Source organism: Petromyzon marinus, chromosome 72, assembly GCF_048934315.1.
Source record: "Petromyzon marinus isolate PM22_M1 ecotype Great Lakes invasive population chromosome 72, UKy_Petmar_22M1.pri1.0, whole genome shotgun sequence".
NCBI classification, from domain to species: Eukaryota; Metazoa; Chordata; class Hyperoartia; order Petromyzontiformes; family Petromyzontidae; genus Petromyzon; species Petromyzon marinus.
In genome coordinates this window covers 5113986-5141312 of record NC_133738.1, presented here as the reverse complement: position 1 = coordinate 5141312, position 27327 = coordinate 5113986, and the positions used below count along the sequence as shown (strand labels likewise).

The window sequence follows — 27327 nt, the reverse complement described above, 5'->3', positions numbered from 1 at the left end:
ACTAAGTCATGTTTTGCAAAGGGGTCAAATACTTATTTCCCTCATTAAAATGCAAATCAATTTATAAAATTTTTAACATTCATTTTTCTGGATTTTGTTGTTGTTATTCTGTCTCTCACTGTTCAAATAAACTTACCGTTAAAGTTATAGACTGCTCATTTCTTTGTCAGTGGGCAAACGTACAAAATCAGCAGGGGATCAAATACTTTTTTCCCTCACTGTACATGACTAATATACCAGGCAATACATACCGCGTGCTGAAGAATCTTTCTCCCGCCAATGCATCAAGCTAGTAATCTTTACACTGTAGGGGAAGCGCGTCAGCAAGCGTAATGGTGCTGAGGCAGTGGAAGTCTACGCAGAATCTCAGTGACTCGTCTGACTTTTTTGACTAGGACCACCGGAACCTGCCATGGACTTGACGAAGGGGAAATGATGTCGGCCCTCAGCATCTCCTGCACCACTTGCTGCTTGTGCCCTTTTTCTATTGGGCTCATCCCATATTTGTTTTGGTGCAGGGGAGCGGCACCCCCCGTGCTGATGTTGTGCTGCAGCAGATGTGTGCGTCCCCGACTGAACACGTCGGAGAACTCGTGGACCAATGAGTGCAGCCAGTGGGCGGCAAATCTGGCCATGGCTCCGCCAGCTGGTCCATCCACGCGTCGTCCCCTCTGTCATCGGACTTGCCAACACTTCCCACGAGCTCTGGCCCTGTCCCGGGGACTCCCATTGACAAGGGACTGACGTGGGTCAGAACCGTTCCCGCCCGCATTGTCGGTTGCCCTGTCCGAGGTGTTCAGCGCTTGAATGAACAGATGCTGATACCCCTGGACAATCGTCTTGGCCCCCACCAGTGCTCTGGAGACACCAGGACGGGTGAGTCCGGCTGGGACCGTCACGATGGGGGACCGATATCGCAGCGGTCTCAGCATCTGGGCTGCCGTGGGAATGGAGACAGACTCACTGACCAGAGCCTTCAGGAAATGTAGATGCGTTCCCTGGACTTGCATCCGCACGTTGTCCAGATCGATCTTCATCGGCATTTGGCCCAGATAGTCCGTCGCCAACAGGCGTGGCACTGGCAGCGTTGTGGAGACAAGGATGGGTTCTGCTACCGACAACTGCCAAATCTGTATAGGGGCCTCAGCCTTGCCGAGGAAGCTCATACTCCCTTCGTTGGCCACGACGAATGTGGTCTTGGACCCCCCATTGTGATGTGAGTTGGGCCCCCCATTGTGTTGAAGGGTGGGCCTTCCATTGTAGTGCGGGTTGATCCCCCCATGTGTTGTGGGGTGGGCCCCCCATGTGGTGTGGTGTGGGCCCCCCATGTGGTGTGGTGTGGGCCCCTCATGTGACGAGGGGTGGGCCCCCTTAACGCAACCTCGTGATCCGACTCCACCCCGATCCCCGATGCCACCCGCAGCGATGGCTTCGACTCAGCTGGTGGAGGTCCTTCCTGAGCTGCTGCGTAGACAGCACGCAGGCGGCGGTTCAGGCCCGGCGGTTTGTATCGCTGGCCCTGGTAGCGCCGTGGTAATGGGCTGACTGCTCCCTCCCACGGTGCCCAGCACCTGGCCCACCGGTCGCGAACAACCCATGACCTGTTTACGGGCCTGCAGGATCCGGGCGGCCCACAGTGAGATGCCCTCGTCGGGCGTCACCACCGGCATAACAACGCCCGCACGGCAAGCGTAGGCTACGAGGTGCTCGACCACGAGGTTCTCGACCGCCTCGTCGGCCAGGCGAGGTAAGGCCCTCCTTGCCAACACCAGCAGCGCATCCCATGTAGGCTAGAGTTTAACTCTCTGGCCCCCCACTGGCGGGCCTGAAACCGCCTGAGTAGATTTCCCTCAAAGCCTGTAGCGTGGTCTTGCTGCACGCGAGAAGGGAGGTGTAAGTGGCGAGCACATCATCATCCAGAACGGATGGCAGCGCTCGAAGCGCCACTTCGTCCGACCATTCGAGGCAGTCGTTTTATTTGTATTTTTGTAAGTGATTTGTTTACCTTTTCTATACTTTGCACTCCTATTGTGTGCGTATTGTTTGTTGTTGTTGTTGTTGTAACGATCTGACCACCAATCCCCGATTGGATGTCTGTGAAAAACACATTTAACGCTCATCAAATATCCTCCTCCAAGCTAAATAAAGCATCTGATTCTGAGTGATTTCCATCAGAGGTTACAAGGGGCGTCATTGGCGAACTTTCGTCACACAATAGTTGTGAAAAAAACACGCAAAATTACCAACTCGAGCAAGATTAATTTAATTTTAAAAAGTACAAATACTTAAAAGTCGCCCGTCTTCCAAGCAACATACTGCATGCATTTTGTTTGACAATTGTGTGTTGAGTGAGAGATCATAGAACTACAGGTTTATACATTGTAATCAGGCACAGGCGATATCCCTCGATCCACGAACGTTTCGGTTTACGAAGTTTCGCGCGAACGCGATTTACAAATGACAGACGCTTTTTTTTTCCTGTAAAACTAAATCATCCATTTAATACAAGCTTTACTACCCGTCTTCGCCCGGGACTTGAATTTGTGTCTACGATTAATTTCATAGTCCCTTCTATTTCACTGATAAACCCTGAAAAAAGTTGATGTTTGCAAGAAAGAAAAAAAGCCGAAACAATTCAATTGAACTAAATCGGATGTTTTTCACTCGAGGAAATTCATCCTTAAGCCACTTATACGTAAGGTCGTTTTAGGCAACTCGGGGAATGATGTGGTGAGCTGAAAGTCGCGTTCCCTTTGACATTCCAGACAGCATGAGCTGTGCAAATTTCATGACGTCAGAGCTCAGCGTTCGAGACTTTTTGCTGCTTCAGACAAACAGATGCATTATCTGGGGGGGGGGGGCGGGGGGGGGGCGCGTGACGTCAGCAGGTACACTGCGTTGACGCTGCCGCATGCGGGTGACATCACAGATGTGACGTTAATGCTCACTTGCCTTGCAAAATATATCCATTATTGCGCCTCCCCCCCAAAAAAACCCAACACAAAAGTCTATTTTTTATACTTTTCAATTGTGTACATTCTGGAAGCTACCGACATGCGAAATTTTAAGTTTGTTGCACGTTGGGAAGTATGCTAAACATTTCGAACAGTCACATTCGCAAATTTCCCTTTAATAGAGATTTTAACCAGGTGTAAGTCACCACTAATGAGCTGGTGTAGCTCTTTCAGAAGCGATCTGGGCCATCACATACGATGGCAGCACAACCAAGTATCATGATATCATTATTATCGTCATCACGTAGAAATGTCTAGCAGCAGGCAAATAGCCCTGAATGCGTAGTGATGTTGATTCTAAATGTGAAGATGAAAAATCGGAGGAACACAGAGAGATTGACACGCAAACTACAAAGACAGCAGCACGCAATGTCAGGATGGGGATCGAACTCACGACCTCCTGTATACCAGGCGAGGAAGTTATCAGCTCCCTAGCCACTGTGGTACAATCAACTAAATCGAATTTCTGCGTAATAGAATTTCCTACGGCAGTCGCCCATCTAACGAGAATGCCACCGGGGAGACTACATCATCGAAAATCTGCGACAAAGAGCTTCGTAGGTCATCAGATTTCCTCCCCCTCCCGTCTAAATAAAGATTCCGATCCGCGACAGTATTATGGTGTCCCTATACAGTGCAACGGTAACATCTCCACATCACCCTCTCCAGTCATTCCAACATACATATTAGTTATTTCAAATGTATTATTATTCAATCGTTTTAATATTCACGTTCAATAATAATGTTATTACACGTTTTTTGCACCCTGAAAAGTGACAAAGGTGTGTTGAAAATGTTTTTTTCGAGTTGTAATGACTGTCCGATACGCTTCCCCGAAGTTTTAGTATTAAACCAAACGGGTAAAGCCGTTGCGAATGACAAATTTAGTTATGCTCGTGAGTCTGTTTTTTAGATGTTTGAGAAACGAATGCCATTCGGTAAATCGAGCAGTACCTTGTACATGCCATTGATAAGGGTCATGCAAATCTGCTACCCCACCCACCACCTCCACCCTTGAGTATAGGACTTCCTTTCACCCCCCAATCATCCGCAAACTCTCTGAACACCCTCCGTGACCTGTTCCAAATCAAGGTTAAAGACCTTTCCATTCTCTTCTGCCATGCAGGATCCACTGTCTGGCTCTCGATAAATGATGATATATCATTCACGACTTGGGTATCTGCGTAATGAGTCTATGGATCGCTATGTGGTGAGTCTGTAGGTTTCTGCGTGACGAGTCTACTTGTCTCTGTGTATGTTCACACGTACATTGAACTTCTTTAGCAGCGTAACGCAACAATCTTGACGATTTTAACGTTGCACAGCTCCACTGGTGCAAGCGTCGTGAGACGACCGAGTGGAAGGGCAAAAGCGATTGGACAGAACCCAGGCACATGTGGGTGGGGGTGGGGGGTGCGGCTGTGACGTCACGACCTACACCAGAGCCCTGCTGACCACGGCGCTGATGGCCACGCCCAGCAGGGCCAGGGTCACGTGAGCTGCGCCCACCGGGCGAGGGGCGGCGTTGAAATTGCAGCCGTTGGTCTGGCAGCACAAGATCGTCACGCGACCGTTGAAGTCGTATATATTTATGGCTTTGCATTCTTCAAAGTTCATGCACTTCTTGGTGAGGAGGTAGGCTGGACAGAAGAGAAAGCACGCCGGTCTCATTGTGAGTAAAAATATTTCATTACAAACACGTGAAAAATATTTTTTATTTGTTATTTTACCAGGTGCAAGCCCCACTGAGCTGCAATATAGCCCTTTTTCATAAGTGACCTGTATGTGTGTGTTGAAATTCTTACGTGACATATGTAGCCAACCGTGCTAATCTGTAGGTAGAGTCTCTGATTGGGATGCAGAAACCCATGAACTAATCACTTAAATAAACCCACTGACTCATCTTACACAGACCCCATAGACTAAAATTTGATTGAAAACTTTCGTGACTGCGGGAATTCATTTTCTTTGGTTCTTTCGGTAAAGTCACGTAGATATAAAACAACAAAATAAAAAAAATAAACTCACGACGTTTCGATCGCAACACAAGCGGTCGACATCACGCGGAGAGAAAAGTGGGGCAAGCCTCCAACTGCAACTGTTTATAAAGGCTTGAAATGGGCATAGCCCAAGTGGCAGAAGGAGTGGTGACAAGTGCTGCAGGGCAGCATGAATGGACCAGCTAAAGTTGTGCGTGGGCAGGGCACAAGAGTCATGGCGCAGCATGAACGAATGAGCTAGTGCTGAGCAGCTTGGCGCTCAGCAGCATGGGCAGGCCAGCCAATGCTAATTTTCTCTCCGCCTGATGATGACCGCTTGTGTTGCGATCGAAACGTTTGTAAGTTTTTAACTTTTTTTATTTTGTCGTTTTCTATCTACGTGATTTTACCGAAATAATGAAAGAATATGAACCCCATAGACTCATTACACACAGAGACCCATAGACTTATCACACACAAAGACCCATAGACACACTCTAAAGAGACCCATAAACTCACGACAAAGAGACCCATAGACTCACCACACAGAGACCCATAGACTCACCACACATAGACCCATAGACTCATCACACACAGAGACCCATAGACTCGCCACACACAGAGACCCCATAGACTCATCACACACAGAGAGACCCAAAGACTGGCCACACTAGAGACCCGATAGACTCAAAACACAGTGAGGGCAGACGCGCGTCTTGCGAGTGGATCATGCGCCTGGGAGTCACTGCTGAACGCAAGGGGTCCACCCCCAACCCGCGCTGTGCATGAATAAGCAATGCGCTTACTGGAGCCCTGTTGGATGGTTATTGTCGCGCAGGCATCATGCGAGTTTCCGGAACACTGAATGGCACCGCCCTCATTGCACACCGTATTGTTGATGTTCGTGCGGCATGAGTAGCATTTGATGCTGTGCCCTGTATATTCACAGACGCAAGACACAAGAACAATACCCATCATCATGATCATCATGGCAATCGACCATCATCCCGGCAGACAATCATCATTATCATCACGGCAGACGATCATCCTCATCATCATCATCAAGGCAGACCATCATCATCATCATGGTAGACCATCATCATCACCACGGCAAACAGTCATCATCGTAACAGCAGACGATCATCATCACGGCAGACGATCATCACGGCAAATCTTCATCATCACAGCAGACGATTATCATCAAGGCAGACAATCATCACCATCATCATAACGGCTGACGATCACCATCATTATCATCATCACGGCAGACGATTTTTATCATCATCACGGCAGACGATTTTTATCATCATCACGGCAGACGATCATCATCATAACGCTGCTGCACGACGAATCCGGGCGACCCGAGTTTGATTCCCGCTGCAAAGTATTATTTGTATTTTGATTTAATGTGCTGATCTCAAAGGTGCATTGAAAAATGTGATACTCCGACTGATGCTCCTGTTGTTTCTGGAGTGACTCATGCAGCCAGCTGTGGCTCCAGGGTTTGGTGTTACATGTTATTTATGTAGTTTATTGTCAAAAATTTGGTCACAGTTCCTATGATCACTGTTACATTGCATTTTTGGCTTTATTTTGGTGATTTCGAAAAGTTTTTTGGTTTGGCCATGTTTTTGTTTATATACTACGGAGTTAGACTGATGGCCTTAATCTAAGTTTTCTTGTTGTTGTTTGACTTGCATCCCACTGGGATTTTTGCACACAGCGTTGGTGTACGGTGCTATTTCAGGAATATTTTGATGTTTTTTCCTAGATTTTCTGTTTGCACATGCACAAAGTCACTTTAAGATGTTTTCTTCTTCATGTTTTTGTTTGTTGCGGTTGCACCCAATTCAAGAGCCGAATGGCTCACAGGGCTATACCAAATAAATGAAACTAAAACTATGAAACTAAACCACGGGTGGCGATCATCTGAAGCGGTACCCTGGGGCCTCCTCCCACGAGGTCTACTCGTCCTCAAATGGGTACCTAGTGCAGTGGTGGTGTGTAGTAAACATCGCCACTGGGGAGACAAAGGTGGCCGGGCGTGGTGTTGGCCACCCACCACCTCACTGAGCTACACACGTGTAGTGTTGTGAATACAGCCACAGTGCCGGAGGAGCGCCGGGTGCCCCGATTGGACGAGCAATAGGGCACGTTACCGGAAGCGGTGCATTTACTGGACGAACTCAGGTCACGTGACCGGAAGCAGTGTCCGATTGGGCGAGCTAAGGGCACGTGACCGGAAGCGGGCATCGATTGGAGGAGTCAAGGGCACGTGATCTGAAGCGGGTTTCTCGATTGGAAGAGTTAAGGGCACGTGGCCAGAAGCGGGGGGTGGGGGGGGGGGCGCCGTCCTTGATACTGCAAGGGGCGGGGCCGGAGCCAAGGGATAAAGGGGGCGTGCGTTCGGGGATTCGGGGCTCGTTCGGGGATCAAGCGAGTTAACAGAGACCCACGTAGTGAGCAGTCTAGAACAAGTTAGCCAACAGAACCCATAGTTCATTTCCATTTATTTCCATAGTTCCATTTACTTGGTATTGCCCTGTGAACCATTCGGCTCTTGAATCGAGTGCAACCGCAACAAACAAAAACAAAAACACGAACAAGAAAAACATCTTAAAGTGACTATGTGACTGTGAAAACAGAAAATCCAGGAAAAAAACATCAAAATATTCCTGAAAAAGCACCGTACACCAACGCTGTGTGCAAAAATCCCAGTGGGATGCAAGTCAAACAACAACAACCACAAGACAACAAAGATTAAGGCCATCAGTCTAACTCCGTACTACAATAAACAAAAACCCGGTGTACAGTTAATTGTTTAATAAACACGTTGCCTCCTTATAACGGTGTGTGTGCCTTAGTCAACGTACACGACACACGTAGCCTCAGTGGCGCCTTACCCCTGGCACAATTAAAGTAGTGAGTGAAGTGAGTTAGTTAATATGACAAAATGTAAAAATAAAAACGCACCGAGAAACCACGAAGTAGTCGAGACGGAACAATTGATGATTTTTTCAACGCTTCAACTTGCAGTCTTTAACGAAAAGAGAAGTCCTAAACTTAATTTCAAGAGGTAATGCGAGCGTGTATACGCAGAACCAAACAAGTCCAACACAGCGTGAACCGAAACTAAACACCCCGAAAAATGTAAACATCAAATAACTCTGTCGATATTGGAGATACTGCGGCAACGTCGATGTCAATTTTATGCGTTTGATTTACTATATAGTTGAAACTAATATTTATTGGGTACTTTCTGTTTCTGATATAATGACGAGTCCGGTCATGTACAGCAGTAGGCATCGTCAGGGTCCGGGATCGAACCCACGTACTCCTGTATACAAGTCAAAGTAGTTAACATCTCCACAGGGAGAGAGAGACACACACACAGAGACTCCAAATATAGCAGCAGGCATTGTCAGGGTCCGGGATCGAACCCACGTACTCCTGTATACAAGTCAAAGTAGTTAACATCTCCACAGGGAGAGAGAGAGACACACACACACAGACTCCAAATATAGCAGCAGGCATTGTCAGGGTCCGGGATCGAACCCATGCACATCCTGTACACCAGACGAGGTAGTTAACATCTCTATATATATCGCAGTATCGGCGTTGCTTTGGTGTCGTTGCAACAACAAACAACTCGCCACGCAGAAGTTGTCTCACCTTCGCTCACGAACAGCAACGCCACGAGGAGTAGACCCGGCAAGTGGGAAGTCATGGTTAGAGTCGTGGAGCCTGGCGTTGTGGCGCTTTTGGGATGGAAAGTCGGTGAGTTGAGAGAGACAGAGTTACAGAGTCATAGAGAGAGAGATACTGTATATCCCTGGAGCGGTGACTGCGTCTGCGTAGTTAACTGGGAGAATTTATAAGCGCCAGAGATTAATGAGATCGCGGAAGACACTCCTACAAACTCATTAGCATGCCACTTACAAACATTTGGAGGTGATATGCAAATATATATATGTCGGAGCTCGTTGCTCAATAGCCGCAAACTTGTCTGGCACACGAAGTGGGGTGTGGTGGGTGCGGTGGGTGGGTGGGTGGCCAGCGCCACCCGCTCACGGCCGCCTTTGTCTCTCCCCACTGCAATCATATACACCCACGAACACCTGCATGCACACACACCTGTACATATACACTCACACCTGCATGCAAACATACCTGTACATATACACAAACCTATAAATATACCCACACAACTGCATGTAAACACACACCTGCATTTGCACACACCTGTAAATACACACCTGCATATACACGCGAAACACACAAACATACATATACACACTTACACCTGCATGTACACACACCTGCATATACACTCACACATGCATGTTCATACACGTGTACACACATACAAACACACGCAAACACACTTGTACACACACACGTACATACACACAAGCACCTGTATGTACACACACCTGCATATTCTCACACTTGCATGTACGCACACACGTGCATATATGCACAATCATACCTGTACATATCCACACACAAAGACAAATACAAAGATGCCCCATAGCCTTAACATAATGGAGGAGAAAGTGCTGTTAGCGAGCACCTATGAATGCCGGGACGGTACACGAGGGGGTGGGTAGACAGCACCACGCCCGAGCGCCTTTATCTCCCCTGTCGCGAAGTTTACACACTCATTTGAGCCTGAGTCGTCCTAGGGGAGGCCCAGGACCGATTCAGATAATCGTCACTGGTGTTGGCCGTGAGCAGGAATCGAGCCCGGGTCGCCAGGTTCATAGCGCACACACTTATACCTGCATAGACACACACCTACGTATACACTTATACCTGAATAAACACACACGCCTGCACATACACACACAAACACATGCATATACCCACAAACACCTGCATATACAAACACACCTGCATGTACACACACCTGTTAATACACACGTACCTGCATATACACACTCACACTTACATGTACACACACACACACCTGCATATACACGCAAAACACACCTACGTATACAACAGCCGCCATTCGCCACTAAGTGGCGGTGATGTCACCAAGATGCTTGTGCCAGGCTATGTGCACTTTGAGACCACGTGAAGTGTCGAACGCCCGCTGGCAGGAGGTCACAGGGCAGACCCAGGTGCCACGGGTCGACTGACTGAGATGACTGGCTGATGCACCACCTGTGCCCCCTACTATGTCAACCTGCTGTGCTTTAGCCACCCGGCGCTCCGCTCGTTGTTGTGAGCGTCGATCCTCTGCACTCCGTTGTTGTTGGAGGGCGACTGCCTCCAACTGCCCTTAGCATCCTTCACGAGCGCCTCCACAGAGGCCATCTTGACACCGCTGGTACCAGTCATCGGCAAGTCCACTCAGTTCCACATCCTCCTGTACCACATCATTCCATCTCTTTTCTAGCCCATACCATGGCCGTTTAGCCCCCTCGATCCAGCCGAACAAAAGCTCTTTGGGCATGCGGTAATTGGGCATGCAGGCTACATGGCCCAGCCAACGCAGCCTTGCCTGCCGGACGAGCTCACCGATGGGACTTTGTCCAGGAGGAGTTTGAGGTTCTGCTACTGAAACTGGAGTGTGCCACTAAGAGTTGGGGCCTTGCCGTCAGCCCCACCAAAACGAAGCACCTTCCTGGGTATTTTGTACCATCGGGCACTCCACCCCACAACTCCCAATCGGTGATGGGGCATTTGTGGAGAGAGTGGAGAGTTTCCCATACCTGGGCAGTGTGCTCATGACCGGCTCCAGTTTAACAGCAGAGGTCTCACTTCGAATCAGTCGAGCGGCAATATCTTTTATTCGGTTGCGTAACGCTGCGTGAAAGTGTGGTGCCGTCACAGCGGAGCCGCTCCCTCGGAGCCGTGCCCACCGCCGTGACGCCGCCGTCGGGGAGTGACTGCGCCAACGCTGCGTGCCCCTTCACCGCCCCCCACATGAATGCACGCACACCCCACGTAGAGCCGGGAGGGAAACTCACCTGGCCGACAGGTTTTTATCCAGAAGCCCCTAATGGGATCAAGCTTCATGGTTTCCTGCGGCCGGGAAATTGGGCGATCTACCCCCGAGGCTGACATGCACCGCGGCGCCGTGACCTGATATTAAAGTCGCGTGGTCACGGCAGGGGCCGTTGAGCCACCGCGAGTGGAACCACACACACACAAACACGAGTCAGTGGGCTGATAGCGGGAAGAACGGAGAGCGGACGTCCAAGGAACCACCGCGGTGACGTCACCAGAGTAGGATCCGAGCATCAAAAGGGCGGGAAAATCCAGGCCTCTGATTGGACAGGAGGCCAAGGGGGTAAAACAACGGAATGCCTTTGTTATAGGTAGGATAAAAGGAGGTAGATTTCCGGTAGTAAGGTTAGAGTCTTTCAAGTCATCGAAGTCAGCGGAGTGTTGGAGCCGGCCGTTCGAATCATCCGTGTGACGAGCTTCAACGCAGCCAGGCACAATCCTCCACGGAGACGACCCACAGCATTGCCCTTTCTACAGCCTCCGGCGCCTCAGATTGGAAGTCAGCATAAGTAAGGGAGAGGTGAGTTTGGGTTAATTAATCAGAGGGTAGAAAGTGAAACGCTAGGCAGAATAAATTGAGTCCAGGATCCCCGAAGGATAGGCCAGTCAGGGTCTGCTGACTCACACAAACACACGTAGTTTAGCGGGTTATTCGCGGGGAATAAAACCATCAGTAGAGGATAAAAATGTGTCGTGTGGTCACTGTGAGTGTGGAAAGGGGGGTGGAGTGATTTATGTTCCTGTGCATACGCGGCTGTTTACGGCGAATAGGAGAGTGTAGCATCTGGTGTTTGCGCACACGCGTGGCTGTTTAAACACTCTTTAAATCGGGGCGGAGTGACTCCCTCCAATCAGTGGCGTGCGCACGGCGGACCCCCCTGCCCTCTAACCCCTAACCCCAAGTTCCTCGCGTGTGATTGGTGCACGGGAAGCGCCTAGTGTTCGCGTGCACGCGCGGCTGTTTAGACGGCCTTTAAATCGGCTCAGAGGCGTCCCCGCCAATCGGCGACGAACGCACGGTGGGCGCCCCTGCCCTCTGACCCCCTGACCCCAAGTCCCTCGCGTTGCGATTGGTGTACGGAGTCGGGCAGGTAGCGGCGTCGGTTTTGTTAGCGCCTGGGTACGTAGAGCGTGCGTACGAACGGATCCCGGGGGCCAAGCGCCGGCTGCGGAGTCACACGTCGGCGACGCTGTACCCTTCCGTTCGCGCACGGGGCGGAGTTTTTGCTTCGCCAGCGCGCCCACCGCAGCACGCCCACTACTATGCCCGCGTAGCGCGTCGTGAACGTAAAGCCATCGGCCCTACCGATTGAGACATGCCTACGCGGGCAGCAGCAAAGGCGGGAGCACAGGGGGGGGGGGGGGGCGAGGAGTTGGGAGTCGGTAGCCCGAACCCGACAGAGCAGTCGGGGAGTAGTAGTGAGAATGAAACAGAGGAGGCGAGGGGCAGCAGCCCCCGCAAAAGCTACCTGGTCTGTTGCTCCGCCACGAATCTTCGGGTCTTCTCGACCACAGTCATTCCCTCCCTAAATATACACACACACACACTCACACCTGCATGTACACACACCTGCATATACACACTTACATGTAAACACACCTGTACATAAACACGCACACACACATGTATATACACATACTTGTCGGCCTGAAGGGGTAATTGCGGTTATGGGCATGTTACGTAATGTCTAATTATGAGTTGGGCGTATCTGGGGTAAAGGTGAAAGGCGGAGTCAGTTCTGGAAGGGGCGTGGATGGAGGCGGGGCTTGGCCGCGCCGGGGCAGCATATAAGGGGCACCAAACCAGAGGTTGGGTGCTGCTCTTCGTCGTCCGGCCACTTGTCCGATCTTCTGCAATGGCTCTCATCATCCCCGTCACTGCGCCAGTCGGACAGCTGTGTAGTTGGACGCCGACGATGGGGTTGTGTAGAAGGGTCGGCTATGTGTAGCTACGTAGAAATATTACATGGATGTATCGCCCATTGTTGTGCTTAAAGTGTGAGAATAAATAAGATGCCTTTTACACGACGTGTCTCATAATGTCGCTTACTACACATATAAACACACACCTGCATATGCACACACTCACACCTGCATGTATACACACCTGTACATACACACACCTGTACATATCCACACATCTGCATTCACACAAACCTGCATACACACACTCACACCTGTATGTATACACATACCTATACATACACCTTTACATACACACCTGGACGTACACATACCTACATATACACACACCTGAATGTACACACACTCACACCTGCATGTACGTAAACCAGCATACACACACACTCACACCTGCATTTACACACCTGCATATATTCGCACCTGCATATACACACTCACACCTATATGAACATACATACATACAAAGATCAAAGATCCCCCATATAGCCTAAACAGACTGTAGGGGCAAGTGCTGTTAGCGAGCACCTATGAAGGCCGGAACGGTACACGAAGGGGTGGGTGGCCAGCACCACGCCCGACCGCCTTTGTCCCCTAGTGGCAATGTTTTTATCCACCGCACCAGGTACTCATTTGAGGCTGAGTCGACCTAGGGGCGGCCCGGGACCGGTTCAGATAATCGTCACTGGTGTTGGCCGTGAGCGGAATCGAACCCGGGTCGCCAGGTTCATAGCGCAGCGCGCTAACCGCTACACTACCGCTCCCCATGAGTGAGTGCCCGCCGTTGGATGAGGTTACTAAAGGCCGTGGCAATCTGGTTGACCCGGGAGGACACGTGACCAGTTACGTCTATAAAGAGGGCCTAAGTGGGGGTTAGGGTTGGTCACGTGGTTGAGATCCAGATCCTTCTCGAGAATTCTGGAAGGTGGTCGTGGCCAAGGGCGGAGCCAGTCACCCCGCAGAGAACATAAGCCGGGTCCCAAAGGGACCAGGGTTATTGTTCATCCTGGAAGAAACCTTCGTCTATATTCTCCGTTCAACGAGCTTCCAACACGTGGACCTGGACTCAAGCTGTGGTCCTGGTCCGTAGTAGCAGTTACGTTGTAATTAGTGTAGTTAGCCTGGTGGTCACCACCATAGGTTGTTATTCTCTTAAGGGGAAAATTACTCCGTGTGTTAGAGTTGAATAAATGTGTTGCCTCCAAGTCTACGTCTGCGACTATGTTTAACTCCCTACATATACACTCAGACCTGCACGTACACACACACCTGTACATACACACACACCTGCACATATACAAACATAAAGGCAATTACAAAGATCCCCATATAGCCTTGACCGACTCTAGGGGCAAGTGATGTTATCGAGCGCCTATGAAGGCTAGAACGGCATGCGAGAGGGTGGGTTGCCAAAACCACACCCGGCTGCCTTTGTCTCCCCAGTAGCAATGTTTATACATCGCTCCAGGTCCTCATTTGAGGCTGAGTCGACCTAGAGAAGACACAGTACCGGTTTAGATAATTCTCGCATGTGTTGGCCGTGAGAGGGAATCCAATCCAGGAAGCCTGGTTTGTAGCACAGTTTAGTGCTAACTATTGCTCAACCGCCACACACACACACAGACCCATAGACACCACACAGAGACCCATAATATCTCCACGGAGAGAGAGACACATACTCCAAATATACAGCAGGAATCGTCAGGGTCGGGATTGATTGAACCCACGACCTCCTGCATACCGGGCGAGGTAGTTAACATCTCCACGGGGAGAGAGACGCAGACTCCAAATATGCAGCAGGTGGAAGGGTCCGGGATCAAATCCACGAGCACCTGCTCTTACACCTCTCTTCCTGCTGCTACCTTAAAGACTTCTTCCCTAAGCTGTCTGAGGCAAAGGTAAAAGCTGATGTCTTTGTCGGACCACAGAAAAAGAAGATCCTGGAGTGCAATGAATTCCCCAAGTTCACTCGCAAGGAGAAAGTGGCTTGGAACAGCTTTGACGCAGTGGTTCGTGGCTTCCTGGGAAACCACAAGGTCGAAAACTACGTGAAGCTGGTTCTTCACTTTGGTGAAGAACTGCAGCACAATGGGCTGAAGGATGTCCTTCAAAGTCCATATCCTTGATGCTCATCTTGATAAATTCAAGGAGAACATGAAAGTGTACTTGGAGGAGTAAGGCGAGCGCTTCCACCAGGATATACTGGACTTTGAACGCCGATACAAAGGACAGGATAACGAGGACATGATGCGAAACTACATTTCAGGGCAGATTCGTGAAAGTGATTTACAGTATAATCGTAAATTTTGAAAAACTACTCACTTCTAAATCTTTTGTAGTCATTTGTGCATTACTTTACTATAAGTACATTTTGATTTTGATTCATATGTTGTTTTTGTTTGATTTTACGTGAATTAAATACACAAATTCGCCTGTTTTCTCATTGAAAATAGGTAAATTTCAAAATATCACTTTCCTGGTCACAAAAGCAAAGTTTGTGGGAAATAATAGCCATTTTCTATACTTTATAGACATAAGCCATTACGAAATAACACTTACTACCCAGGATTTTTTTTTTCATAGTGTCATCATCCAGAACGGATGGCGGCACTCGTAACGCCTCTTCGTCCGACCAATCGACTCAGTAGTTTTATTCGAATTATTGTAAGTGATTTGTTTACCTTTCCTATACTTTGCACTCATATCGCGTGTGTATTGTGTGTATTGTTGTTGTTGTTGTAAGGATCTGACCCCGGTGCCCCGACTGGACATCTGTGAAAAACACATTTGTAGCTCATCAAATTTCCTCCTTCAACCTTAATAAATAATCTGATTCTGACTGATTTCCACCACTGGTTTACAAGGGGCGTCGTTGGGGAATTTTCGTCACACACCACTGTGAAATGACAATGTTGCCAACCTGAGCAAGATTAATTTAATTTTAAAAAGTAAAAACAATTAAAAGTCGGCCATCTTCCAAGAAACACACTGCATGCATTTTGTTTAACAATTGTGTGTTGTGTGGGAGATCATAGAACGATAGGAATAAGCATTGTAATCAGGTACAGGCGATTTCCCTCGATTCAACGTTTCGGTTTATGCGAAGTTTCGCTTGAACGCGATTTACAAATGACAGACGCTTTTTTTGTTTTTCGTGTAAAAATAAACCATTCATTTAATACAAGCTTTACTACCCGTCTTCGCCCGGGACTTGAATTCTTGTCTAGGATTAATTTCATATTCCCTTCTATTTCACTGAAAAACCCTGAAAAAAGTTGATGCTTGCAAGAAAGAAAAAAAGCCAAAACAATTCAATTTAACTAAATCGGATGTTTTTCGAGTAAAACTAAACCATTTATTTATTGTAACCAGGTGTAAGGCCCCACGACTAAGCTGGTGTAGCTCTCTTTCAGAAGCGACCTTGGCCATCACAAACAATGACAGCTCAAACCACGTGGCAAGATGTCATCAACATCATCATCACGTGGAAATGTCTAGCAGCAGGCAAATAACCCTGAATGCGTGGTGACTTTGATTCTAAATGTGAAGATGAAACATCGGAGGACCACGGAGAGATAGAGACACGCAAACTCCAAATACAGCAGCAGGCATCATCAGGGTGGGGATCGAACTCGCGACCTCCTGTAGACCAGGCGAGGAAGTTATCAGCTCCCTAGCCACTGTGGCGCAATCAACCAAATCGAATTTCTGCGTAATCGAATTTCCTTCGGCACTCGCCCATCGAACGAGAAAGCCACCCGGAAGGCTACGTCATTGGACATCTGTGACAAAGAGCTTCGTATGTCATCAGATTTCCTCCGCCTCCTGTCTAAATACAGATTCCGATCCGCGACAGTATTATGGTGTCCCTATACAGTGCAACTGTAACGTCTCCACATCACCCTCTCCAGTCATTCCATCATGCAGCAATTTGTTTTTATAGTTCTTTCAAGTGTATTATTATTTATTCCGTTTAATATTCACGTTCTTCAATAATGTTATTACACTTTTTTTGCACCCTCAAATGTGACAAAGGTGTATTGCAATTTTCTTTTCGAGTTGGAATTATTTGTTTTTTGTCAACGTGACACTTTTTTTTTGCTGATTGGCCGTGTCGGGTGGTGGAGGGTTACGCCACATTTATAAATAAACGCGATCTAACCCAAAAACCTTTATTATGAATAATATTGGTCGCGGAAGCCTACGTGTTAAACTGAGTTGGAATAACTGTCCGATACACACCCCCGAATTTTTTATATTAAACCAAACGCGTAAAGCCATTGCGAATTACAAATTTAGTTTCACGCACGTGAGTCTGTTTTTAGATGTTAGAGAAACGCATCCCATTCGATAAATCGAGCGGTACCTTGAACATGCCATTGGTCAGGTTCACGCAAAACTGCTACCCCAAACACCACCCCACCCAATAGTAGATTACTTCCTTTCACCCCCCCCCCAATCATCTCCAAACTCTCTGAACACCCTCCGTGACCTGTTCCAACTCCAGGTTAAAGATCTTTCCATTATCTTCTGCCTTACGGGATCCACTGCCTGTTTCTCTATAAATGATGGAATATCATTCCTCACTTTGGTATCTGCGTGACGAGTCCATGGGTCTCTGTGTGATGAGTCTATGGGTCTCTATGTGGTGAGCCTATGGCTCTCTGTGTAACGAGTCTACTTGTCTCTATGTTATGGACATACGTACGTTGCATTTTTTTTAGCAGCGTAACACAACAATCAAGACGATTTCAGCGTTGCACAGCTCCACTGGTGGAAGCGTCGTGAGACAACCGAATTGAAGTTTAAAAGTGATTGGATCAACCCAGGCACGTGGGGGGGGGGGGGTGGAGTGCGGCTGTGACGTCACGACCTACACCAGAGCCCTGCTGACCACGACGCTGGTGGCCACGCCCAGCAGGGCCAGGGTCACGTGAGCTGCGCCCGGCGGTCGAGGAGGGGCGGCGTTGACGTTGCAGCCGTCGCCCTGGCAGCACGTGGTGCTCAGCGTGGCTCCGCTGTAGGTTGCGTCGAATGCTTTGAGGGTGTCGCAATAGACCTTGGTCATGCACTGCTTGGTGACGGCGTAGGCTGGGTGGAAGAGAAAGCACGCGGGTCTCATTGTAAGTAACAAAAACAAAAATTATTAAAAATACGTAAAAAAATATATATTTGTAATTGTTATTTTACCACGTGAAAGTCCCCGCTGAGCTGTCATGTAGCCCTTTTTCAGAAGTGACCTGTACGTAGTCTTGGTTCTTTCGGTAAAGTCACCACGTAGAAGGGAAACAATGAAATGATAATAATATAAAACAATACGATTCTCACGACGTTTTTTTTTCAAATTTTCTTGCTGCGTTTTTCCACACCTGATGACGATTGCTGCTTTGTGTTGCAGTCGAAACGTCGTGAGAATTTTATTGTTTTATATTTGTATTATTGTATTGTTTCCCTTCTACGTGACTTTACCGAAAGAACCAAGAATATGAATCCCTGCAGTCACGAAAGCTTTAAATCTAAATTTGACTCTTTACGTGTTTGTTGAACTTATTTCGTGCAGTATGCAGCCAACCGTGCTAAGCTGTGCGTGTCTATAAGTGTGTTATGGGTGATTGTGGGACTCTTTGTATGTATGTGTGTGTATGTTTAACTTCTTTTGCACCATACATAGCCCACCATCCTAATTTCAGGTGCGTGGGGAAGGAAAACAAACTAAAGCACAACAATCAATTTTAAGAAATGAGGATGTCAACCGAGATAATGATTTCAAAGTGCAAAGCTCCTCGTGGCTTCCTAATATTGGAAGGAAGAGCGTTCCAGACGGCCGCAGAAGCAGCGCATCCGAAAGCGCCGTGCGATGATGCAGTGGCCACCTTTGTTCGACAGCCAGTCAAAAATACGCTACCACAAACGGTGGCTGATATCGTCACCATTATCATCGCGTTAAAATATAAAGCAGCAGCAGAATGCTCCGAACGCCGTGACGTCAATTCAAAAATTTGAAAGGAGAAAAATCGGATGACCCCAGAGAAATATCAACACATTGGGGAAGAGTCTCCGATTGGGATGCAGAAACCCATTTACTCATCACGTAAATAAACCAATAGACTCATCACACACAGAGACCCATATAAGCATCATACACATAGACCAATAGTCTCACCACGCAGAGAACCCACAGACTCACCACACAGAGACCCATTGATTCCCCACTCATAGACCCCATAGACTCATCACACACAGAGACCCATAGACTCATAAAACACAGAGACACCTAGAATCATCACACACACATAGACCCATAGAAGCATCACACACATGGACCCATTGACTTATCACACGCAGAAACCCATAGACTCATCACACACAGAGAGACCCATATACGCATCATACACAGAGACCCATAGACTCCCCACACATAGACCCCATAGACTCATCGTGCACATAGATCCATAGACTCATTACTCACAGAGACCCATATAATCAACACACAAATACCCATAGACTCTTCACCGCACAGAGACCCCATAGACTCGCAACACTGAGACTCCATAAACTCAACACACAGAGACCCCATAGACTCATCACACACGGAGACCCATAGACTCGCCACACAGAGACTTCATAAACTCAACGCACAGAGACCCCATAGACTCATCACCACACAGAGACCCTATAGACTCATCACCACACAGAGACCCATAGACTCACCACACAGAGACCCCATAGACTCATAACACTGAGACTCCATAAACTCAACACACAGAGATCCATAGACTCACCACACAGAGACCCATAGACTCATCACCACACAGAGACCCCATAGACTCACCACACAGAGACTCCATAAACTCAACACACAGAGACCCCATAGACTCATCACCACACAGAGACCCAATAGACTCATCACCACACAGAGACCCCATAGACTCAAAACACAGTGAGGGCAGACGCTCGTCTGGTAGTCCCTGCTGAACGCCAGGGGTTCGCCCCCAACCCGCACTTTGCGAGAATAAGCGACGCGCTTACTGGAGCCTTTGTAGACGAGGATTGTCGCGCAGGTGTTGCTCAGTTCATCGGGACACGTGATGAGACACACAGAGAGACCCATATACGCATCATACACAGAGACCCATAGACTCCCCACACATAGACCCCATAGACTCATCGTGCACATAGATCCATAGACTCATTACTCACAGAGACCCATATAATCAACACACAAATACCCATAGACTCTTCACCGCACAGAGACCCCATAGACTCGCAACACTGAGACTCCATAAACTCAACACACAGAGACCCCATAGACTCATCACACACGGAGACCCATAGACTCGCCACACAGAGACTTCATAAACTCAACGCACAGAGACCCCATAGACTCATCACCACACAGAGACCCTATAGACTCATCACCACACAGAGACCCATAGACTCACCACACAGAGACCCCATAGACTCATAACACTGAGACTCCATAAACTCAACACACAGAGATCCATAGACTCACCACACAGAGACCCATAGACTCATCACCACACAGAGACCCCATAGACTCACCACACAGAGACTCCATAAACTCAACACACAGAGACCCCATAGACTCATCACCACACAGAGACCCAATAGACTCATCACCACACAGAGACCCCATAGACTCAAAACACAGTGAGGGCAGACGCTCGTCTGGTAGTCCCTGCTGAACGCCAGGGGTTCGCCCCCAACCCGCACTTTGCGAGAATAAGCGACGCGCTTACTGGAGCCTTTGTAGACGAGGATTGTCGCGCAGGTGTTGCTCAGTTCATCGGGACACGTGATGAGGCCGCCCTCGTTGCACTCCGTTTTGTTGATGGTCGGTGGGCAACTGTAGCATTTGAGGCTGTGCACTGTATATCCACAGAATCAAGACACAAGAACAACACCGATCATCATTGTCATCACAGCAGGCAATCAGCATCATCACGGCAGACGATCATCATCATCATCACGGCAGACTATCATCATCACGATAGACGATCACCATCATCATCATCACGACAGACGAACGCCATCATCATCACGGCAGACGAACACCATCATCATCATCACGGCAGACGATCACCATCATCGCCATCAGCACCACCACCACCATCATCATCATCACGCTGCTGCTGCACTACGAACGGGGCGACCCGAGTTTGATTCCCTCTCACGGCTACCAACACCACAGGTGGCGATCATCTGAAGCGGTACCCTGGGGCCTCCTCCCACGAGGTCCACTCGTCCTCAAATGGGTACCTGGTGCAGTGGTGGTGTGGAGGAAACATCGCCACTGGGAAGACAAAGGTGGCCGGGCGTGGTGCTGGCCACCAACCACCTCGTGTTTCTTTGCCGGCCTTCGTAGGCGCTGCTACTCGCTAATAGCGCTTGCCTCAACAGTCTGTTCAGGCTAAACGGGGAATGTTTGTCTTTGTACGGGGTGTGTGCAAGGTTTGTGTAGGAGGCTCGTGAAGGACGCCACCAATTTGGCAGATGGAGGCAGTCGCCCATCCAACAACAACGGAGGGCAGGTCGAGCGACTCTCACTACGACGAGCGGAGCGCCGGGCGGATAAAACGCAGCGAGTTGGCACAGTTGGGGGGAACAGGTGGTGCATCTGCACAGTCATCTCAGTCGGTCAACCCATGTCACCTGCGGGGTCTGTCCCGTGACCTCTCCCTGAACCTAGCCTTGCAAAGCATTCACCCCTCTGGCACCTGCAGGGTCTGTCCCCGTGACCTCCTCCTCATGCACCTAGCCTGGCACAGTAGTCAACCTATGGCTCCTGCAGGGGCCGTCCGTGACCTCCCCCTGCACCGAACCTGGCACAGTAGTCAACCAATGGCACCTGCAGGGTCTGTGCGGTGACATCCAGATGCACCTAGCCTGGCACAGAAGTCAAGCTATGGCACCTGCAGGGTCTGTCCTGTGACCTCCACTTGCACCTAGCCTGGCCCAGCAGTCAGCTCACGGCACCTGCTGGGTCTGACCCGAGACCTCCAGTCAGCGAGCCTTCGACACTTCACATGATAGCCTCAAAGTGCACCTAGCCTGGTACAGGCCGCCGTCACCGCCACTTAGTGGCATTTTCGAACACATTTTCGCAACTCGCCGCCTGATGAACCTGCTGATTGTTGTTGCTGTTGTAGTTGTGGCTGTTTTGGTTGTTGTGGTTGTTGGGGTGGTTAATAAAGACCGCTTGTGTTGCAATCGAAACGTCGTGTGTTTTTTTTGCTTTTATTATTTTCAATTTATTATTTATATTTTATTATTTTTACTTCATCTTTTTAATTATTATTTTTTTTCTTTCCGATCGATGTCACGCCAACTCACTTCTCGGAACAAACCTTAAATATCAGCCGGGGTCTGTGTGATGCGTATATAGGCCTCTGTGTGATGAGTATTTGGATCTGTGTGATGAGTCTACGTGTCTCTTTGTGGTGAGTCTATGAGTCTCTGTGTGATGAGTCCAAGGCCGTAGCCATGGCATCAACATTGGGGGGGGGGGGACCAAATCTTCCAGGAGCCCGAATCGTCGTGATTTATTTTATTTTATACCTACGTGACTTTTCCGAAAGAACCAAAGAGTATGAATTCCTGCAGTCACGAAAGTTTTAAGTGGAAAAGAAAAGCCAACTTAATTTAAAAAGGGAATGCGAGCGTGCAAACGCAGCACCAAACACGTCCAACACTCCGTATAGGGCTTTAACGATTTGCGGGAAAATATCTAATCGCGATTTTTCTGACAGGTGTATTGCGATTTGATTTGCGATGAAACATTTTTTAAGTCAAGCTTCAATGTTCACTGTGTAATAGATTTAAAACATGTGATGGAGCATTACCACATCATACCATCAAAATATGAACTGCTCTATTCATTCTAATGCAAGGATGAGAACGTAAAAGATATGAATTGCTTTCAACATGTTTTTAATTAAAACTAATTTGAAATAGAAAAATTTAACAGAGAACAACTGCTAAGTTAAATAAATAAAGTTATAATAATAAAAACTAAAAACTATTCCAATTAGAAAGTAATAGGACTTTTAAATCGCAAAAAAATCGCAGCCTTTGCGATTTGCTAATCGCATTGTTTCAAATTGCGATTTCGATTTGAAATCAATTAATCGTTCAGTCGGAGTACAGAAACTAAACACCCCAAAACATTAAAACGTCGAATAGCTGCGAGGCTATTGGAAATACTGCGGTAACATCGATGTAAATTATACGCGCTAGATTTGCTATGTAGTTGTTACTTGTTGTGGATATTTAATGGGTACTTTCTATTCTCTTTGGTTCTTTCGGTAAAGTCACGTAGGTATAAAATAAAATAAATCACGACGTTTCGGGCGCAACACAAGCGTCCGTCATCAGGTGGGAAAGCATGATCTGTTGCTGAGGCAGCTGCTGAGGCAGTCTCAGCAGCCTCAGCAGCCTCAGTCTGCCCCAGTAGCAGACCATGCTTTCCCACCTGATGAAGGAAGCTTGTGTTGCGCCCAAAATGTCGTGATTTATTTGATACCTACGTGACTTCACCGAAAGAACCAAAGAGTATAGCAAGTACCCAATAAATATCCACAATAAGTAACAACTGTAAGTAAATCTAACGCGTATTATTTATATCGATGTTACCTTAGTATTTCTAATAGCGACATAGCTATTCGACGCTTTAATGTTTTGGGGTGTTTAGTTTCGGTACTCGGGCTGAACGATTAACCGATTTCAAATCGAAATCGCAATTTGAAATGACTGCCTGTCATGTACAACAGCAGGCATCGTCAGGGTCCGGGATCGAACCCATGCCCTCCTGTATACCAGGCGAGGTAGTTAACATCTCTATATATCGCAGTATGCTTTGCTGTTGTTGCAACAACAAACAACCCGCCATGCAGAAGTTGTCTCACCTCCGCTCACGAACAGCAACGCCACGAGGAGCAGACCAGGCAGGTGGCAAGTCATGGTTAGAGTCGTGGAGCCAGGCGTTGTGGAGCTTTGGGATGGAAAGTCGGCGAGTGGAGATAGACAGATTAACAAGAGTCAGAGTGAGAGAGAGATATCGCTGGATTGGTGACTGCGTCTGCGTGGTGAACTGTGTGATTTTATAAGCCCCAGAGACCAATGAGATCGGGGTAGACACTCCTACAAACATATTTGCACATAACGTAAAAATCGTAGCGGGTGATGTGCAAATATATTTGTCGGAGGTCGTTGCTCAACATCAGCAAATGTGGCTGGCACGCTAACTGGGATGGGTTGCATGGTAACAAACGCATCTACATGTACACACACTCACACCTGAATGGACACAAACACCTGCATATATATACACACACAGACCTGCATAGACACACACTGAAACCTGCAAGAACACACACACCTGCATATACACACACCTGTACATACATACACACACCTCTTCATACACACAAACCTGAATATACACACACCTGAATATAAACACACACACACCTGCATGTACACACACACTTGCATAAACACTCACACCTGCATGTACACACACACACACCTGCATGTACCCACACACCTGCATGTACATACATAGACATCTGCATGAACACACACTTGCATATACTCTCACACTTGTAAGTACACACACCTGTACCTATACATTCAGACCTGTACATACGCACACACAAACCTCTACATATGCACACACCTGTACATATACACACACCCGTACATATACAATTATAAAGACAAATATGAAGATCCCCCGTATAGCCTTGACAGACTCTCGGGGCAAGTGACATTATCGAGGACCGATGAAGGCCGGAACGGCACGCAAGGGTTTGGTTGTCCAACACCACGCCCGGCTGCTTTTGTCTCCCCAGTGGCGATATTTATACATCGCTACTGGTCCTCATTTGAGGCTGAGTCGACCTAGGGGGTGCCCATTACCGGTTTAGATAATTGCCACTGGTGTTGGCCGTGAACGGGAAACCAAATCGGGAAGCCTGGTTCGTAGCACAGTGTAGTGCTAACTATTGCTCTATGGCTACACACATACAGACCCATAGACTCACCACGCAGACACCCATAACATCTCCACGGGGAGCATAATCCAAATGTACAGCAGGAATCGTCAGGGTCCGGGATCGAACCCCTACAGATTGTGAGCCGTGAGACACCGTTATGAGTACCATCGACAATCGAGCTGTGGATAGACCACGGCTGATTTCAAGTTCTTCTCTTCCCACCCAACTCCCTCTTAGGTGCCCCAAGTCTTCCAAGGCGATATTGGGGACTTTGATCTTTTTTTCTTTATCAGCCCGGTTTCTATTCCCTACACCGGCCTCCTATTCATGTCAAATTCCCTCTAATGCTATTTTTTAGAAACGTATTTTTTTCGTGCTCAGTTCTGTTCTCCTTCCACCCGCATCTGCGATTCGCATGGTTGGCTACTTATGGCGGCAAAGAAGTTCAGCATACGCACAAACATAGAGACCCGTAGACTCATCACACAGAGACCCGTAGGCTCACCACACAGAGACCTGTAGACTCATCACATAGAGACCCGCAGACTCATCACATAGAGACCTGTAGACTCGCACACAAATATATTTGTCAATGCTCGTTGCTCAACATCTGCAAATGTGGCTGGCACGCTAACTGGGGTGGGTTGCATGGTAACAAACGCATCTACATGTACACACACTCACACCTGAATGGACACAAACACCTGCACATACACACACCTGCATACACACACTCACACATACATGTAAACATATACCTGTACATTCACACACCTTTACATATACACACACACAAACCTGTACATACACATACCTACATATACTCACACCTAAATGTACACACACTGACACCTGCACGTAGGCACACCTCTATATAAACCCACACCTGCATTTACACACACACCTGCATATATATATACACACAGACCTGCATAAACACAAACTGAAACCACCTGCAAGAACACACACACCTGCACATACACACACACCTGTACATACATACACACACCTATTCATACACACAAACCTGAATATACACACACACCTGAATATAAACACACACACCTGCATGTACACACACACTTACATAAACACTCACACCTGCATGTACATACACACCTGCATATGCACACACTCACACCTGCATGTACACATACACACCTGCATGTACACACACACACACCTGCATGTACCCACAAACCTGCATGTACATACATAGACATCTGCATGAACACACACTTGCATATACTCTCACACTTGTAAGTACACACACCTGTACCTATACATTCAGACCTGTACATACACACACCCAAACCTCTACATATACACACACCTGTACATATACACACACCTGTACATACACACACACACACACCCATACATATACAATTATAAAGACAACTATAAAGATCCCCCGTATAGCTTTGACAGACTCTCGGGGCAAGTGACATTATCGAGAACCGATGAAGGCCGGAACGGCACGCAAGGGTTTGGTTGTCCAACACCACTCCCGGCTGCCTTTGTCTCCCCAGTGGCGATATTTATACATCGCTACTGGTCCTCATTTGAGGCTGAGTCGACCTAGGGGATGCCCATTACCGGTTTAGATAATTGCCACTGGTGTTGGCCGTGAGCGGGAATCCAAATCGGGACGCCTGGTTCGTAGCGCAGTGTAGCGCTAACTATTGATCTACGTCTACACACACACAGACCCATAGACTCACAAACGCAGACACCCATAACATCTCCACGGGGAGCATGATCCAAATGTACAGCAGGAAGCGTCAGGGTCCGGGATCGAACCCCTACAGATTGTGAGTCCTGAGAGACCGTGATGAGTACCATCGACAATCGAGCTGTGGATAGACCACGGCTGATTTCAAGTTCTTCTCTTCCCACCCAACTCCCTCTTAGGTGCCCCAAGTCTGCTAAGGCGATACCGGGGACGTTGATCTTTATTCTTTATCAGCCCGGTTTCTATTCCCTACACCGGCCTCCTATTCATGTCAAATTCCCTCTAATGCTATTTTTTAGAAACGTATTTTTTAGTGCTCAGTTCTGTTCTCCTTCCACCCGCATCTGCTATTCGCATGGTTGGCTACTTATGGCGGCAAAGAAGTTCAGCATACGCACATACATAGAGACCCGTAGACTCATCACACAGAGACCCGTAGGCTCACCACACAGAGACCTGTAGACTCATCACATAGAGACCCGCAGACTCATCACATAGAAACCTGTAGACTCGCACACAGAGACCCATAGCCTCATCACACAGAGACCCATAGGCTCATCACACAGAGACCTGTAGACTCATTACATAGAAACGCGTAGACTCATCACACAGAGACCTGTAGGCTCATCACACAAATACCCATA

At 48.1% G+C, this 27327-nt stretch overlaps 1 protein-coding gene and 1 long non-coding RNA gene across 2 annotated transcripts; both read right to left on the bottom strand.

Moving 5' to 3' along the window:
- Positions 1-2247: 2247 nt before the first annotated feature.
- LOC116957352 (prostate and testis expressed protein 3-like) lies at positions 2248-8971 on the bottom strand. Its single transcript, XM_032979460.2, has 3 exons — positions 8666-8971; positions 5800-5928; positions 2248-4654 (listed from the first exon to the last, which is right to left on the bottom strand). The coding sequence occupies exons 1-3, from the start codon at positions 8718-8720 to the stop codon at positions 4449-4451; spliced, it is 390 nt and encodes a 129-aa protein (XP_032835351.1). The 5' UTR covers positions 8721-8971; the 3' UTR covers positions 2248-4448.
- Positions 8972-15852: 6881 nt separating this feature from the next.
- Positions 15853-24590, bottom strand: LOC116957327 (uncharacterized). The gene is made up of 3 exons (XR_004405149.2): positions 23857-24590; positions 19961-20820; positions 15853-18022 (listed from the first exon to the last, which is right to left on the bottom strand). It is a non-coding gene; the product is annotated as an uncharacterized LOC116957327 (long non-coding RNA).
- Between the last annotated feature and the right edge of the window lie 2737 nt (positions 24591-27327).